The sequence below is a fragment of the Chiloscyllium plagiosum genome, chromosome 21, assembly GCF_004010195.1.
Source record: "Chiloscyllium plagiosum isolate BGI_BamShark_2017 chromosome 21, ASM401019v2, whole genome shotgun sequence".
Classification (NCBI taxonomy): Eukaryota; Metazoa; Chordata; class Chondrichthyes; order Orectolobiformes; family Hemiscylliidae; genus Chiloscyllium; species Chiloscyllium plagiosum.
Genome location: NC_057730.1, coordinates 19,462,203 through 19,478,707, shown reverse-complemented (window position 1 = coordinate 19,478,707; position 16,505 = coordinate 19,462,203). Strand labels below are relative to the sequence as shown.

General features: G+C 40.4%; 1 protein-coding gene across 3 annotated transcripts in view; it reads left to right on the top strand.

The window, feature by feature from the left end:
• pms2 (PMS1 homolog 2, mismatch repair system component) overlaps positions 1-16,505 on the top strand; it is a 37,399-nt gene that overhangs the window by 15,107 nt on the left and 5,787 nt on the right. For 2 of the 3 annotated variants that reach the window (XM_043711374.1, XM_043711373.1), the window contains 6 exons: positions 2,024-2,121; positions 5,879-5,978; positions 7,737-7,821; positions 8,052-8,204; positions 9,651-10,533; positions 12,439-12,606. In XM_043711374.1, the coding sequence (XP_043567309.1) occupies positions 2,024-2,121; positions 5,879-5,978; positions 7,737-7,821; positions 8,052-8,204; positions 9,651-10,533; positions 12,439-12,606 (1,487 nt within the window). The remainder of the gene's footprint in view (positions 1-2,023; positions 2,122-5,878; positions 5,979-7,736; positions 7,822-8,051; positions 8,205-9,650; positions 10,534-12,438; positions 12,607-16,505) is intronic. The other variant, XM_043711375.1, reaches the window with a different exon arrangement.

The following is a 16,505-nucleotide window of genomic DNA, read 5'->3' as shown; positions in this document are numbered from 1 at the left end:
ACAAGGTGAGGATAGTTAGGGAATATTGCCATAACCCAATAGTCATCAATACTGTTAAAGCATGGAGGGCAATTTGGCAGAGGGAAGGTAATATTGGCAAAACATCTTTGTTTACACCTTTGGTGGGTATGCCGGGTTTTCAACCGGTTATGATAGATTCAGGATTTAAATGTTGGGCAGCTCGGGGTATATCTTGCATGGGTGATTTACTTAGATTTAGATTACTTACAGTGTGGAAACACGCCCTTCGGCCCAACAAGTTCACACCGACCCGCTGAAGCGGACCCACCCAGACCCATTCCCCTACATTTACCCCTGCACCTAACACTACGGGCAATTTAGCATGGCCAATTCACCTAACCTGCACATTTTTGGAGTGTGGGAGAATGAGAGAATGTGCAAATTCCACACAGTCAGTCGCCTGAGGTGGGAATTGAACCCGGGTCTCTGGCACTGTGAGGCAGCAGTGCTAACCACTGTGCCATCTTGCCGCCCACAAATTATTTGAGGGAGATGTAACGATGTCCTTCGATCAGTTAGTATGGAAGTACGAGTTACCTAATAGAGACCTCTTTCGTTTTTTTCAAGTTGGGGATTTTATTCAAAAAAAGGCCACACTTTTGACTGATCCCTACAAATCTGACATAGAAGGAGGGATACTAAGGGCTAAGAGTACACTCTCTGTCAGTACTTTATATTGCCAATTGGGGGATGCCACCTCAGATGAGTCTGATCGACTCTGCAAGATGTGGGAAAGAGAGCTGGGTGTTGAAGTTTCTTCAGAGGCATGGGAGGATATTTGCGAGAATGCAAGGTAGATATCAATTTGCAATAGGACCCCTGCTTTACAGTTGAAGACTCTCCACAGGGTCCACTTAGCCCCAGACCGTTTGTCAAAATTTAAACCAGGGGTATCTTCAGCATGTCCCAAGTGCAAGGTCTGCATGGGCACTCTTACCCATTGTCTTTGGTCTTGTGAAAGGCTTCAAACATATTGGAGTGCTATGGGGGGTGCAATGGAGAGGATTATAGGTGTAGGGGTGGAGAAGGACCCTATTTCTCTCCTTTTGGGCCAACCCATTGTATTTCCTGCAGACGCGCATAAGAAAAAACTTTTCAATATTCTTACGTTCTGTGCAAGGAAGAATATCTTGCTAGTTTGGATATCCGAAAACCCCCCAGGCCTGTCGGGTTGGCAGAAGATTGTTATGGAGTATATTCCCCTGGATTTTCTCACAAATATGGTACAACACAAAACTAAGAATTTTTACAAGACATGGCAACCCTTTTTGATATACCTGGACACAGATTTATCTGCCACACTAACAAGGGCTTTTATATAGCTGTAATGATTGTGTTTCATGAGTCCAAAATGCAGGGAGGAGGAACTGTGAATGTATGACTGTTTTGTTTGTTTGTTGTTAGGTATTTATTTACTTAGTTAAATAGCTAGTTTTGTTTTTTTTTTAATTTTATATTTCTCTATATATGTTTATACATTTGTACAGGAGGGTGGGTTGGGGAATTGTTTTTTTTTATTTGGGTTTAGTTTTGTACTATTTTTGTACTGACTTGAATTGCATTGTTTTGTATTTGTAATATTTAAAAATCTATTTTTTCTTAATAAAAATATATTATAAAAATAAATAAGTTGGAATGAAATTTTACAGTTAGTAATTTTATACTTCTACTAGTAATTTACTGTTGTGAAAGCCAAATGTTACCACCCATGCGATTATTTACATATATTAAAAATGTCAGAGCTTCTTGTCACATTAATAGCTTTTTAGGCATTGCTATGTACCCAGGATTAAAATAGAGAAGTGCATTGTGGTAATCTGGAATGTCCTATTTAAAAGGACAGTGGAAGCAAATTTGTTAACAACTTTCAAAGGCAATTAAATAAATGAAAAGTAGGAATATAGGTCTGACTGGTTCGTACTTTCAAAGAAGTATAATGAGACAAATTATACTTTTCTGTTCCAAATGATTTAATGTAGCATTTGTTTTCTGTGCTTTCCAGTTACAGAATGTTATTCCTTTTGTTCAACAAAGCCCAAGTGAGGCAATTTGTGAAGATTATGGAATTAATTCTACTGACATTCCTGTAAAGCTCTACAGGTCAGTTATGATTAATTGTTAATAAATGGAGTTATATTATAGATTTAATTGTGACAACACCGGGAGAAAGTGAGTACTGCAGATGCTGGAGATCAGAGTCGAGAGTGTAGTGCTGGAAAAGCACAGCAGATCAGGCAGCATCCAAGGATCAGGAGAATCGATGTTTCAGGCATAAGCCCTTCATCAGGAATCAGGCTTGTGGGATGGGGCTCAGAGATGAATTGGAGGGGGTGGGGTTGGGGAAAGGTAGCTGGGAAAACGATAGGTGGATGAAAGTGAGGGAGAGGGTGATAGGTCAGAAAGTGGAATGATGGACAGGTCTGGAGGGTGATGCCGAGTTGGAGACTTGGGACTGGAATAATGTGGGGGGAGGGGCAATGAGGAAGTTGTTGAAATCCACATTTATCCCATGTTGTTGCAGGGTTCCAAGGAGGAATATGAGGCATTCCTCCTCCAGGCATCGGGTAGTAATTGTTTGGCGGAGGAGGCCCAGGACCTGCATGTCCTTGACGGAGTGGGAGGGGGAATTGAAGTGTTCAGCCATGGGGCGGTGGGGTTGGTGGGTGCGGGTGTCCCAGAGATGTTCTTTGAAAGGATCCGCTAGAAGGCATCCTGTCTCCCCGATGTAGAGGAGACCACACCGGGTGCAATGGATGCAGCAGATGACATTGATAGAGGTACGGGTAAATGGATGTAGGTTTGCTCGCTGGGCTGGAAAGTTCGTTTTCAGACATTTCATCACCATACTAGGTAACAACTTCAATAAGCCTCTGAAAGCAGCACTGGTGATGTAGCTCGCCTTCTAATTATATGTTTGAATTTCCTGGGGTTGGTGGTCTCATTTCTTGTGGTGACATCATTTTCTATGGTGATGTCATTTCCTGTTCTTCTTCTGAGGGTGTGGTAAATGGGATCCAAGTCAATGTGTTTGTTGATAGAGGTCCGGTTGGAATGCCATGCTTCTAGGAATTCTCGTGCGTGTCTCTGTTTGGCATGTCCAAGGATGGATGTGTTGTCCCAGTCAAAGTGGTGTCCTTCCTCATCTGTATGTAAGGATACTAGTGAGAGTGGGTCATGTTGTTTTGTGGCTAGTAGATGTTCATATATCCTGGTGGCTAGTTTTATGCTTATTTGTCCAATGTAGTGTTTGTTACAGTTCTTGCAAGGTATTTTGTAAATGACATTAGTTTTGCTTGTTGTCTGCATAGGATTTTTCAAGTTAATTAGCTGCTGTTATAGTGTGTTGGTGGGTTTATGGGCTACCATGATGCCAAGGGGTCTGAGTAGTCTGGCAGTCATTTCCGAGATGTCTTTGATGTAGGGGAGAGTGGCTAGGGTTTCTGGTCATGTTTTGCTTGTTTGGGTTTTTGCTCAGAAATCGTGGACTGTGTTCATTGGGTACCCGTTCTTTTTGAATTCACTGCATAGGTGATTTTCCTCTGCTCTGCGTAGTTCCTTTGTGCAGCAGTGTGTGGTGAAATAATGTTCTAATGCAGCTTTTTTTGTGGATGTTGGGGTGATTGCTTCTGTAGTTCAATATTTAGTCCGTATGTGTTGTTTTTCTGTAGACGCTGGTTTGAAGTCCTCCATTGGCTGTTCGCTCTACTGTGACAGCTGGGAATGGCAGTTTGTTGTTGTTTTCCTCCTCTTTAGTGAATCTTATGCCAGTAAGGGTATTATTGATGATCTTGAAGGTCTCCTCTAATTTGTTTTGTTTAGTGATGACAAAGGTGTTATCCATGTAGCGGACACTAAGTTTGAGTTGGATGGTTGGCAGACCTGTTTGTCCAAGTCTCTGCATTACTGCCTCTGCTAAGAACCCTGATATTGGAGATCCCATGGGTGTTGCTTTATCTGTAGGTTTTGTTGTTGAAGGTGAAGTGGGTGGTAAGGCATAGGTCCATTAGCTTGACGATACTGTTCTTGCTGATGAATTTGGTGGTGTTTGGTGTATGTGTCTTTGGTTCTTCTAATAATGTAGTCAGTGTTTCCTTGGCCAGGTTGATGTTGATGGATGTGGACAGGACTTGTAACCATTATTTCATCCTCTTCTATCTTGGTGTTTTTGATGGTCTTCAGGAATTCTTGGGTGGAGTGGATGGAGTGCCGTGAGTCTTCTACTAAGTGTTTTAGTCTTTAGTATAGCTCCTTGGCCAATCTGAAAGTTGGTGTTCCAGGTAGCGAGACTATGGGTCTGGGGGGGAGGGACTCCTGGTTTGTGAATTTTGGATACAGGAAATGGCATCACCATAAATGATGTCACCACAGGAAATGATGTCACCAAGCCCAGGCAACTCAAACATACAAATAGAAAGTTGGCTACACCACCAGTGCTTCATTCGGAGGCTTACTGAAGAAGTTACTTAGTATGGTGATGAAATGTCTGAAAATGAACCTTCCAGCTCAGCGAGCAAACCTACATCCAGAACCTCAACCTGAGCTACAAATCTTCTCAAAACTCAGTACAGGTAAATTTCTGATAGATGTGGAAGGATCCCTTGGGCCTTGGACAGAGGTGAGGGGAGTGGTGTGGACGCAGGTTTTGCACAGCACATCTTGTTCCTATGCTCAACCCTCTTGCTCCTATGCTCAACCCTCTTGCTATGAAGGCCAACATACCATTTGCCACTTTCATCACCAGCTGCTCCTATATGCATACTTTCAGTGAATAAGGTTCAAAGATGCTCAGATCTCAGTGCACTTTCCTCTTCCCCATCTTTCCACTAATAATCCGCCTTCCTATTTTTGCTACTAAAATGGATAACCTCACATTTATCCACCTTATATTTAATATGCCATGCATTTACTCTCTCACTCAACTTATCTAAATCACACTAAAGCATCAGCATCCACCTCACAGTTCAATCTCTCACCCAGCTTTATATTTCTTCAAACTTGGAGATATTATATTTGACTCCCCCATTGAAATTGCTAATATAATTTGTGAATAGCTGGGGCTCCAAAAAATGATACCTGTAGTACCTCACTTGTTCACTGACTGCAACTCAGAAAATGACCAGTTTATTTCTACTCTTTGTTTCCTATCTGCCAGCAAATGCTCTATGTTAGTTCACTGCCTCAATGTGCTTTAATTTTAGATGCTAATCTCTTATGTAAGATCTTTATTGAATGTTTTTAGAAATCCAAGTAGACCACATCACTGGTTCCTCCAACCATTCTCTACTTGTTACATTCTCAAAAAATGCCAGTATGTTTGTCATATTACTGGATGTTTTAATGTCTAACTATCTATTGATTTCTATGTTGAACATAATCAATAACTGAGCGAACATAGCCCCTGGGGTCCAGAATTCCAAAGATACACCACTTCGAACAAATAAATCCCTTCTCCTTTCATTTCCACATAACCGATCGCTTATTCTGAGACTGTGTCTCCTGGTTCTGGACTCCTCCAACTAGAAGTAGTATCCTCCCTATTTAGTTGAGCCATGTAAGATTTTTGATTATTTCAATTAGACCATCTTTCATTCATCAAACTCTAAAGAATACAAATTCAATCCCCACAATCTGTTCTCAAGAAGAATCCCACAATCCCAGGCATCAGACTGGTGAACATTCATTGCATCCCTAAGTGGCTAGAATATCCTTTCCTGGGTAAGGATAACAATACAAGCAACAACTGCCAAGAGGGAGTACTGTAAAGGGACACAGCTATTCTGCTGACCTGACAGTTCATACTAACGAATAATATTTTATGTACAATAACAGTAACTTTCCTTTCTGCGGTACACTGAAGAATCACAGGGTTCGTGTCTCGTAGTGATCATGGTGTTGGGAGAAGTTCAACTGATCGACAGTTTTTCTTTATCAATCAGCGACCATGTGACCCATTGAAGGTAAAGAGCAATAGCAGTGCAAACTGTGAAAAATCAAATTATAGCAACTATTGACAACTCTGTTGGCATGCATACTATCCCAATTGATTGAGATTTCGTTGAATAGCTCTGGAACACATGCACTAAACAACCCCACCACCCTGTGGCAGAACACTTCACTCCCCCTCCCATTCCACTAAGAACATGCAAGTCCTGGCCTCCTCCACCACCAAACCCGAGCCATCTGACGCCTGGAGGAAGAACGTCTCATCTTCCACTTTGGGACCCTCCAACCACATGGGATCAATGTTGATTTCACCAGTTACCTCATCTCCCCTGCCCTCACCTTATCCCAGATCCAACCTCCTAACTCGGCACTGGCCTGTTGAACTGTCCTGCCTGTCCACCTCCATTCCCACCTATCCGCTCCACCCTCCTCTCTGACCTTTCACCTCACCCCCACACCTTCAACTACCCAGCGAGTTTTGAACTACCTTCCCCTCAACCCCACATCCTTCCCATTTATCTCAGCGCCCTTGGGCAGCCCCCTCCCTTTCCATTCCTGATGAAGAGCTCCTCAGATGCTGCCTGACCAGCTGTGCTTTCTCAACACCACGCTTTTTGATTCCAATGACTTTGGGTGGCCTGACAACCTAGTTTTGTGATTGTGGAGTTATAGTTAACATATATTTTTCATAACATAGTGATCCATCAATGCATTCAGTCCCCGATCACAGTTTGTGCTTTTGATTCTTTATTAGGTTCTGATCTCACTTGTGACAGTGGTTCTTTGTGGTTGGTCTGTGATCATGTTGATGTTTTCTAGCGCTCAATTTGTGACTTTTCTGGGATCTTTGAAAGCCGATAAACCTTTTTGTAGGAAGTAAATGGACAAACTCATGGTTGTCATTCCACACATTATCATGTTTCTCTTGGCAAAGTGCATACTAACTTGCTGTGTAACATCATCTAAAAATGATTACTGGTCTTGAGGGATCCTAAAATATGAAATAATTGACAAATTGGAAAGAATGGAGAAGTAAAATAAGATCTCACTAAAGGTAGATAAAGTGGTTAAGAAGCATTTGGATACTTACCTTTATTGGCTGAGACATAGCGTTTGAGCAGGCAGATTAGGCTGGAACTGTATAGAACATTGCTTTGCCACAGCTAGAGTATTGTGTATAATTCTGGAATCCACATTATAGGAGGAATGTGATTGCATGGGAGAGGGTGCCAAGGAGATTTACCAGAATGTTGCCTGGCTGGACAGTCTTAGTTATGAAGAGAAATTGGATAGACTGGGGTATTTTCCTTCGAGCAGAATGAGAGGGACGTAATTAAGATGTACAAAATTATGAGGGAGACAGACATGGTAGTCGGGAAGAATCTTTTTCTCTTGGGTGAAGGGATCAGTGACCGGGGGGCATAGATTTAAGGTAAGGGGCAGGAAGTTTAAATGGAGTGTGAGGAAAAGTATTTTCACTCAGAAGATGGTGGGAATCTATAACTTGCTATCTGTAAGGGTGTTGGGGCAGAAATCCATTTAAGAAGTATTTAGATGTGCACTTGCAATGCCTAGACATACTAGGCTGTGGGCAAAGTGCTGGAAAATAGGATTAAAATAGTTAATTAGTTGTTTTTGACCAGCACAGACTCAATGAGCCAAAGGGCCTTTTCCATGCTGTCATGCTCTATGATTCTATGACTTGGTAGATATATTTATTTAACATTGTGTTTGTTTCTTTGATGACTAAAATGATTTAACGTTATCTTTAGGTTTCCAAACTTGTAAATGAAGTCTATCACATGTACAACAAGCATCAGTATCCATTTGTTGCCCTTAATATCTGTGTTAATTCTGGTAAGTTAGAGTCAGATATATGTTTCAGCTATTGTATTTGTGAATAACTAAACTGGAAAACATTATTAGCTAATGCACTAAATAGTTTATTTAAAATGAGAAAAAGAGGAAATTGTGCATTGATTATAGTAATGGACTTCTATTCTGATGATTTATGCAGCCAAGATATGATGTACCTTCCTAATAATTGCAGCTATCTTCATTTACTAGATGTGCTTTGCCATTTTTAGAGTCTGTTGACCTCAATGTTACACCAGACAAAAGACAAATTCTTCTTCAGGAGGAAAAGCTGCTTCTTGCAATCCTGAAGACATCCCTTATTCAGATATATGATTCTAATGTTAACAAGCTCGAAGTTAATGAGAAGTTTCCACAGAAGCCAGGTAAAGAACATCACGATGTCCATCCTTCTCAATAGAAAAGTATTGATGTGTGCGAAACCTGAACCTAAAATATTCTATAATTGCTGTCTTTTAGTTCCAGTGTGCAGAATATTATGGATCAAAAAACTTATAGTAGAAACAAATCTTCTATTAAAGTCTATTTAAATGAAATACCTATAGTATAGATATTTAATGATGTTTGATTGTGTATACTGTAGATTAATATAGGTAAGAGTTGCATTACATTGTAAATTAAGATGTGGCTAAATGTGAACTGTACTTCAAGCAGATCATTCTGATATAAATTATAAAAAAAACCCCTATGAAAACTTGTTTATCGGAGTAGCAAAAAGTCACTTGAAATGTTTATATTGAAATCCTCTGTTGCAGTTCTCTTTGTACATTTGTGTTGTTATTGCATGCCTCTAATTGCCTACAAGAAGATTTTGGTGAACCACCTTCTTGAACTATGGTACTTCCTGTGGTGATAATACTGCCACAGTGCTTATAGAGGGAGACTCCCAGAATTTGGATCTAGCGACAATGAAGAGAATGCCTGCATTATTTCCTTATGATTAACAGCTCAAAGTTGTGTGACTCAGGAGTGGTGTAGGAAGTTGATAAGTATTTATTCAATAAAATCAAAAGTCATCATTTTTAGGCTTATGAGATCTAAAATGAATGGTTTAAAGTTTTTTTTTGGTTGTGTAGTGAGTACTTTGAGAATTAGAAATGGAATGATGCAATATTTGAAAGTATACATTCCACTTGGTGAAGGCACTGTCATTTTGAGTGTTTCAAATTGCTCCTAATTGGAGTTGAATTATTTCAAAGACAATGCTACTCACACATCTCTGGCATACACAAATTATGGCTATATTCACAAATATCTGTAAAACCAAAACACTAATTCAGACTTGTAAATAATTCTGCAGCACTTCAATTGCTAAACAAGATTTAGTCTGGCTTCTCATCAAACAAAAATCTTAACGTAAAATTTCTTTCAGTTGTAGCACTGTGCCTTTGGCACTAAATTCAGAACCCAAAGGTCACGAGTTCATATCCCATGATGGCAAGTTGTGAAATAGAATTCTGTCAATCTGAATATTAGTGAGCTGACACCAGAAAAATCATCGCAAAACGTTGCCAGAACATTAATGAACTACATTTTGAAAACAAAATCAATGTCCTTCAGGGAAGTAAAGCTGCAGTCACCCACCCCACCCTAACCCATCCCACTTACTTTGGTTCAAGAATGACTGCAGTTCCAGCTTGTGCTGGCTTTTAATGTCCTGGCTAATGAAGAAGGGGCAACAAATACAACCAGATTAGTAACACTAATAACACAGGAAAGCATTTTTAAAACTTCTATAACAGTGCATTTCGTGCAATATTGTAATAGATCATTTTTTATTTTTAAATATGAAGTTGTGTTCCCTGTTTTAGGAATCTCTGAAAAAGTTCCTATGGCTGTCAGTCCGAAGTCATCTGTTCCACTTAAGCAGCAATCACCCACGCAATCGTATTCAGATAAAGAGAAGTATGTGGGCGTTGCCAGGTTGCGTGAAGCATACTCCCTACACAGGTCATCATTATGTGTGCCCAAGTCTAATAAACAACAGGACTTTCCAGTGCAAAGAAAACTGCACAATTTTTTTACCAGTTGTAAACTGAGTAGCCCTCAGCCTGATTGTAGGACTGACCACATGCCAGTATCTGGAAATCCCAAACAAATGGAGCAGAACTCCATGGACTCTGAAAGTGGTACAGATTCTGCAAAAGGTTGCACTATACAACCATCAGAATGTGATTACAACACACTAAAGACTAACGCTATGTCGAAATCCACTGGTGGCTCTGACAATGCTGTTAGCTTGTCGAACATGCTCCAAAAGTTTTCAGAAGCTGGGAAAGGGGAGAAAGAACTGAAAACTGAAATGATTGGCTGTGAAGTTTTGGTGCCTAACATTAGTGAGCTAACAGAGAAGTCAGATTCAGCGGAAAATTGCAGCCGACTATTGGCAGATTCTTGTTCACATGGTTATGTCATCCAGGGTGAAAAACGCATGAAGGTTAGCGGCTCGTGTTTGGATGATAGCTTGCCTTCAGAACCTGGATTATTTCAGACTTCAGAGATTGATATACCAGTAGAAATGAATAAAAAGATTGCGATACTCCCTTTCTCTATGGCCCTTCTTGCTTTAAGGATGAAGTTAGTCCATGAACAGCAAGCACTTCAAAAAGAGGCCCAGAGATGCAGGCGATTTCGAGCCCAAATTAGACCTGGAGACAATCAAGCAGCAGAGGCTGAACTCAGAAAAGAGATAAGGTAATTAAATTGTCATTTTTTAAAATTCATTCACCGAATCTGTTGCTTAATATCAAGGCCAGTATTTATTACCCATTCCTATTTGCCTTTACGAAGGTGGTGGTGAACTGCTGCCTTGATTACAAAACGCAATGGCTTAATAGGCTATTTCATGTTAAGAGTCAACAATATTGCTAAAGATCTGGAATCATACGTAGACCTGACTAGGTAAGGACAGCCGATTTTCTTCCCTAAAGCACAATAGTAAACAATTCAAGACCACATTATTTAAATGAGGTAGGAGCATGGTAAACCATTCTTTCTTTCAAGCCTGATGCACTGTTCAGTGGGATCATTATGATTACCAGCTTTTTATTGCACTTGAACGTTACTAGACTAATTGTAAATATCAAATAATATGTATATAAACTTTATCCCAGCAATGTCCAGAAGAGCTTATATGTATGGAGACTATACAAAAAGCAAGGTTAAGAGAGTTCAAATGGCCTTCCCTCATTCTAAGTGTTATGACTACAATTATCTATTTTATAACACAATTTCTAATTATGTTGCTGTGCACAATTAATGGTCAGTGTAAATTTTTAGTTTAGTAAACCTGTCAACACATTGACATCTTTCCAGATGATGACTCGTCAATACCCTTATAGCTTGAAATATAAACTCCCTACTTTTGTACTCCGTTTCACTCAAATTAAAAGGTAACTTAATATTAATCTTGTGGCTTAATGCGTGAGAACACTCAGATCTCTTTATATCTCAGAGCTCTATAATCTCACAAGATTTAGAAAATGGTTCTTTCTTCTTCCTGCCAAAATGGGCAATTTCACATTTTTCCATGTAATACTCCCATTTTCCCACTTAATTAACTAATTATTTTTGTATCCTCCTTGTGTACTGTTCACAAATTACTTATCTAGCTACCTTTGTGTTGCCAGAAAATTCAGCAGGTCATTGTGAACAGTTGAACCCATAACTGATCTCCATGGCATACCACTCGTTACATCTTGCCAACCTAAAAAAGACCCATTCACACCTACAGTCTGCTTCCTGTTAGTCAGCTAATCCTCTAGCCATGCCACTATGCTACTCCCTACACCGTGAGCTTTAATTTTCTACAATGATCTTGATGTGGCACCTTACTTTTAAACAAGCTATGATGAAGAAAGTGCTTTTGTTCATTAATCATTGGTACATGATAAACTCCACCATCTCATCATCAATTTTATAGACCACATGAAAAGCAAATGGGATTTCAGTTTAACATCACATCTGATGTGCAGCACTGCAAATAAAGCAGTACATTGTTGGTGAAGAAAGGAGTGTTAGCTACTAATACTCTATGCTAGACTAATTTAAACTAACAGTATATTGTGCTCAGTGGTTAGCACTGCTGCCTCACAGCACCAGGGTCCCAAGTTCAATCCCAGCCTCGGCTGACTGTGTGGAGTTTGCACATTCTCCCCGTGTCTGTGTGAGTTTCCTCCGGGTGCTCCGGTTTCCTCCCACAATCCAAAGATGTGCAGGTTAGGTGAATTGGCTGTACTAAATTGCCCATCGTGTTGGTGCATTAGGCAGACGGAATTGGGTCTGGATAGGTTACTCTTCAGAGGGTCGGTGTGGACTGGCTGGGCCGACAGGTCTGTTTCCACACTGTAGGGAATCTAATCTAATTTAGTCTAATCTCTTCAATATAAAGTTTAAGTAAAATCTGATGTTTTAGCAATTGTTTTCTTAGAAACGGTGTAGATATTTGTGACCTATCGCCAACCATCTGTTATTGGGTATTGGAGCTCTGCTTTATCTTGCATGAAGTTTATTTAGTGATAGGTGTAATGGCACATTTTCTTCTCTGAAATATTTTGCATTAGCCTTGTATTTAGTGATCTTGTTTTGTACTGTTTGCAGCAAAGACATGTTTGCCAGCATGGAAATTATTGGTCAGTTCAATTTGGGATTTATCATCACTAAAGTGGATTCAGACCTGTTCATTGTGGACCAGCATGCCACTGATGAGAAGTACAACTTTGAAATGTTGCAGCAGCACACAGTTCTTCAAAGTCAAAAGCTTATAGTGTAAGATTTACTATTTGTTGTTTGTTATCTTTGTTATCTGAATGAAATTACTTATTATTTCCGAAAATGCACTTTTCACTAAGTCACAGAGGGGAAGGAATATTGGAATTTTCTCCTGAGAAAGCTGACAAGCTTGAGATCAATACCTTTTTGTTAGGATACAGGGCTAATGTTGAAGTACAGATCAGCCATTACCTAACTGAATAGTGGAACATATTTCAGAAGCTGAATCACAAAGACTTGGCTACAGGATGGCATAAATTGGGATGTAGAGTGTAACAATTGCTGGAAAGTTTCAAAAAAGAAATTAAATGGACAGACTACCTGGCACCAATCTAGCAGCAGAAACAACAATGGCAAACGCAACCCTGTTGACCTGAAAAGTCATCCTTCGTAACATCAAGGAGCTAGTGCCAAAATTACGAGAGCTGTATCACAGAATCGTCATGCAACAGCCTTATATAGTCATACTCACTGAACCATCCCATACAGGTAATGTGCCAGACACGACCATCACTATCCCTGAGTATGTCCTGTCCCACCAGCTAGCCACACTCAGCAGAAGTGGCAGTGCAGTGGTGGATGGACTTGCCCTGGGAGTCCTCAATGTTGACTCCAACCACCAAGATGGAGATGAAGCCCTGTCCTTCACATTGAAATTATATTGTGTTGTGTGGCAGTATCACTGTGCTAAATAGGATAGACTTCGAATAGGTCGAACAACTCAAGATTAGACATACATAAGATGTTGTGCGTTATGAGCCACAGCAGAATCATAATACAACACAATATTATGGTCCAGCATATCCTCCACTATACCGTTAAGCCAAGCGATCAAACCTGGTTTAGTGGAAAATGCAAGAGGACGTTCCAGGAACAGTGCAGGCATAACTGAAAATGAAATGTCAGTCTGGTAAAGGTATTAAACAGGACTACTTGCATGCTAAACAGCTTACACAGCAACTGATTGACAGACCTAAATGATTCCACTACCAGTGGATCAGCTATAAGCTCTGTATGGTGGTCAACAATGAAACAACTCAATGATGGAGGAGGGTCCACAAACAATCTCCATTTTCAATGAGGGGGAGGCCAACATATCAGTTAGAATGATAAGACTGAAGCATTTGCAACAATCCATCTCTGCCTTCTCTAGAGATCCCAGCATCACAGTCTTCAGCCAATTTGATACCCTGAAGTTATCAAGAAATAGCTGTAAGCACTAGATATTGTAAAGGCTATATATCCTGACAATATTTCCGATAACTGAAGATGTGCCCCAGAACTGCAGCACTCCTAGCCAAGATGTTCCAGTACAGCTACAACACTGACATCTACCCAACAATGTGGAAATTTGCCTAGGGTAAATCCAACCTGGCTAATTATCGGCCCATCACTTTACTCTTGATTGTCAGTAAAGTAATGGACAATTTAATCATCAGTGCTATCAAGCAACACTTGCTTAGCAATAACTTGCTGGCTATCACCCAGTTTGGGTTCCACCAGGCCCGTTCATCTCCCAACCTCATTACAGCCTTGATTCAATCATGGAAAAAAGAGCTGAATTCAAGAGGTGGAGAAAGTGACTGCCCTTAACAGCAAGGCCATATTTGACCAAGTGTGCATCAAGGTGCTCGAGCAAGATGGGAATCGAGGAAAACACTTGGCAGGTTGGAGTCATACCTGGCACAGACAAAGATAATTGTAGTTTTTGGATGTTAGGCATCTCCGTTCTCAGGATATCTCTTCAGGAGTTTCTCAGTGTAGTGTCCTCAGCCGAACAATTTCATCAATAATCTGCTTCCATGGTAAGATCAGAAGTGGGGATGTTTTCAATGATTGTATAGTGTCCAATACCATTTGTGACTTCTCAGATACTGAAGTACTCTATGCCCAAATGCAGCAAGACCTGGGCAACATCGAGGCTTGGGCTGAAAAGTGGCAAGTAATATTCATGCAACACAAATGCCAAGCTCTGATTCCTCTGAAGAGAATCTAATCATTGTCTCTTAACATTCAGTGACATTACCATACTGAATCGCTGACTATCAACATCCTAAGGGTTACCATTGACCAGAAACTGAATTGGACTAGCCACTATAAATACTGTAGCTACAAGATCAAGTAGAAAGTAAGAGATACTGTAGCGAATAACTCACCAACTCCATAAAGCCTATCCACTATCTACAAGGCATAAGTCAGGCATGTCATAGAATATGTCTCACTTGCCTCAAACAAAACTCAAGATGCCTGTCACTATCCAGGACAAAGCAGCCACTTTCCCTTTCCATCCATTCCTTTCACCATCAACATTCAGTAGCAGTAGTGTGTATCTTCCAGAGGATTCACTGCATAGATTCACTGAAGTTCTTTAGACCGTACCTTCCAAACCTATGACCACTTCCATCTTGAAGGATAAGGAAAGCAAGTACATAGGAACACCACCAGCTGCAAGTTCCCCTCCAAGCCACTCACCATTTGGACTTGGAAATATATTTGTGTTCCTGGATCAAAATCCTGGAACACTCCGCTTAATTGCATTGTGGGCGTATCTACAGCAACAGTTCAGGACAGCAGCTCACCACAACTTTTTCAAGGGCAACTTGGAATGGACAAAAAATGCTACCCAACCAGTGAAGCCCACATCCCATGAATTAATAATTGTTTTTTAAATGTAGCTACTACACAGTGGAAGCATGAGTGATGTTTGTCAACTGCAGAATGCTGGCATTGTGCCAAAAGGCCTTTTGCCTAATACACAAATGATTAATGAGGTGTATGAATTTCAGTGCTAGTGTGTTATTTGGTACATCCCAAAGACTGATGGGTTGTATCAAACAGCATGTTTGTTTGGCTGTTTTTAACAAGCAAGGCACTGATCATTCTCAGCCAGCCTGGGCTTGCAATACTCCCAGTATGTTTCTAACATTTAGATGCAATTCAGCAACTGGATAACATTTACTGGATAATCCTGAAAGGGTAAGGAGTTACACTGACAACCAATTTTGAATTATCAGTCTCGACTGCTGTGTGGCTTACTTACATGTGCCGGAGGCTTTATATTCACAGGACCCTGTTCTTTACAGATGGAAAGAACATGCATACACAGTACACTGTTTTAATTTGTCATTTCTTAGTTGACTAAACAGTCAACTTGCTTGGTTTAAAATTTTATCAAAGCCTAGCTGTTAACTGTTAATCAGCATTAATAGGTGTGTTTTCCATGTTGATGTTTTTGCCATTCTGGGTTTACTTGCCAATCCATCAACATTCTCCTCTCTCATGCAATGTAAAGGTTGGTTTTCCTCTTAAATTGGTATTCGTGCAAATTGTCCTGATGAGTACACGATGGAAAGCCTAAACAAACTGTCCTTTTTCACAAATATTTTAACCAATCTATTGAAATTCTTCAATAAAATAAGGCACTCAGAGGGTAAAGGCAAATGGATGGATGGATTGAACTTGGATTTCCAGAAGGCATTAATGGTACCACATCAAAGTATTGCAGAAACTAAGAGCTCATGGGGGCATGGATAGAGGATTGGCGAGTTAACAGAAAATAGAGTGTAGAGGTGGGAATCGCTGCTCAGGCATCAATCATTTACAATTGTTTTAAATTAGTTGGATGAAAGGACTAAATACATTTGTTCCATACAAAGGACTAATTACATATGGGCTTAAAAATGTGTTGCTGGAAAAGCGCAGCAGGTCAGGCAGCATCAAAGGAGAAGGAGAATCGACGTTTCGGGCATAAGCTCTTCTTCAGGAATGAGGAGGGTGTGCCAAGCAGGCTAAGAGTTTGGCACACCCTCCTCATTCCTGAAGAAGAGCTTATGCCCGAAACGTCGATTCTCCTTCTCCTTTGATGCTGCCTGACCTGCTGCGCTTTTCCAGCAACA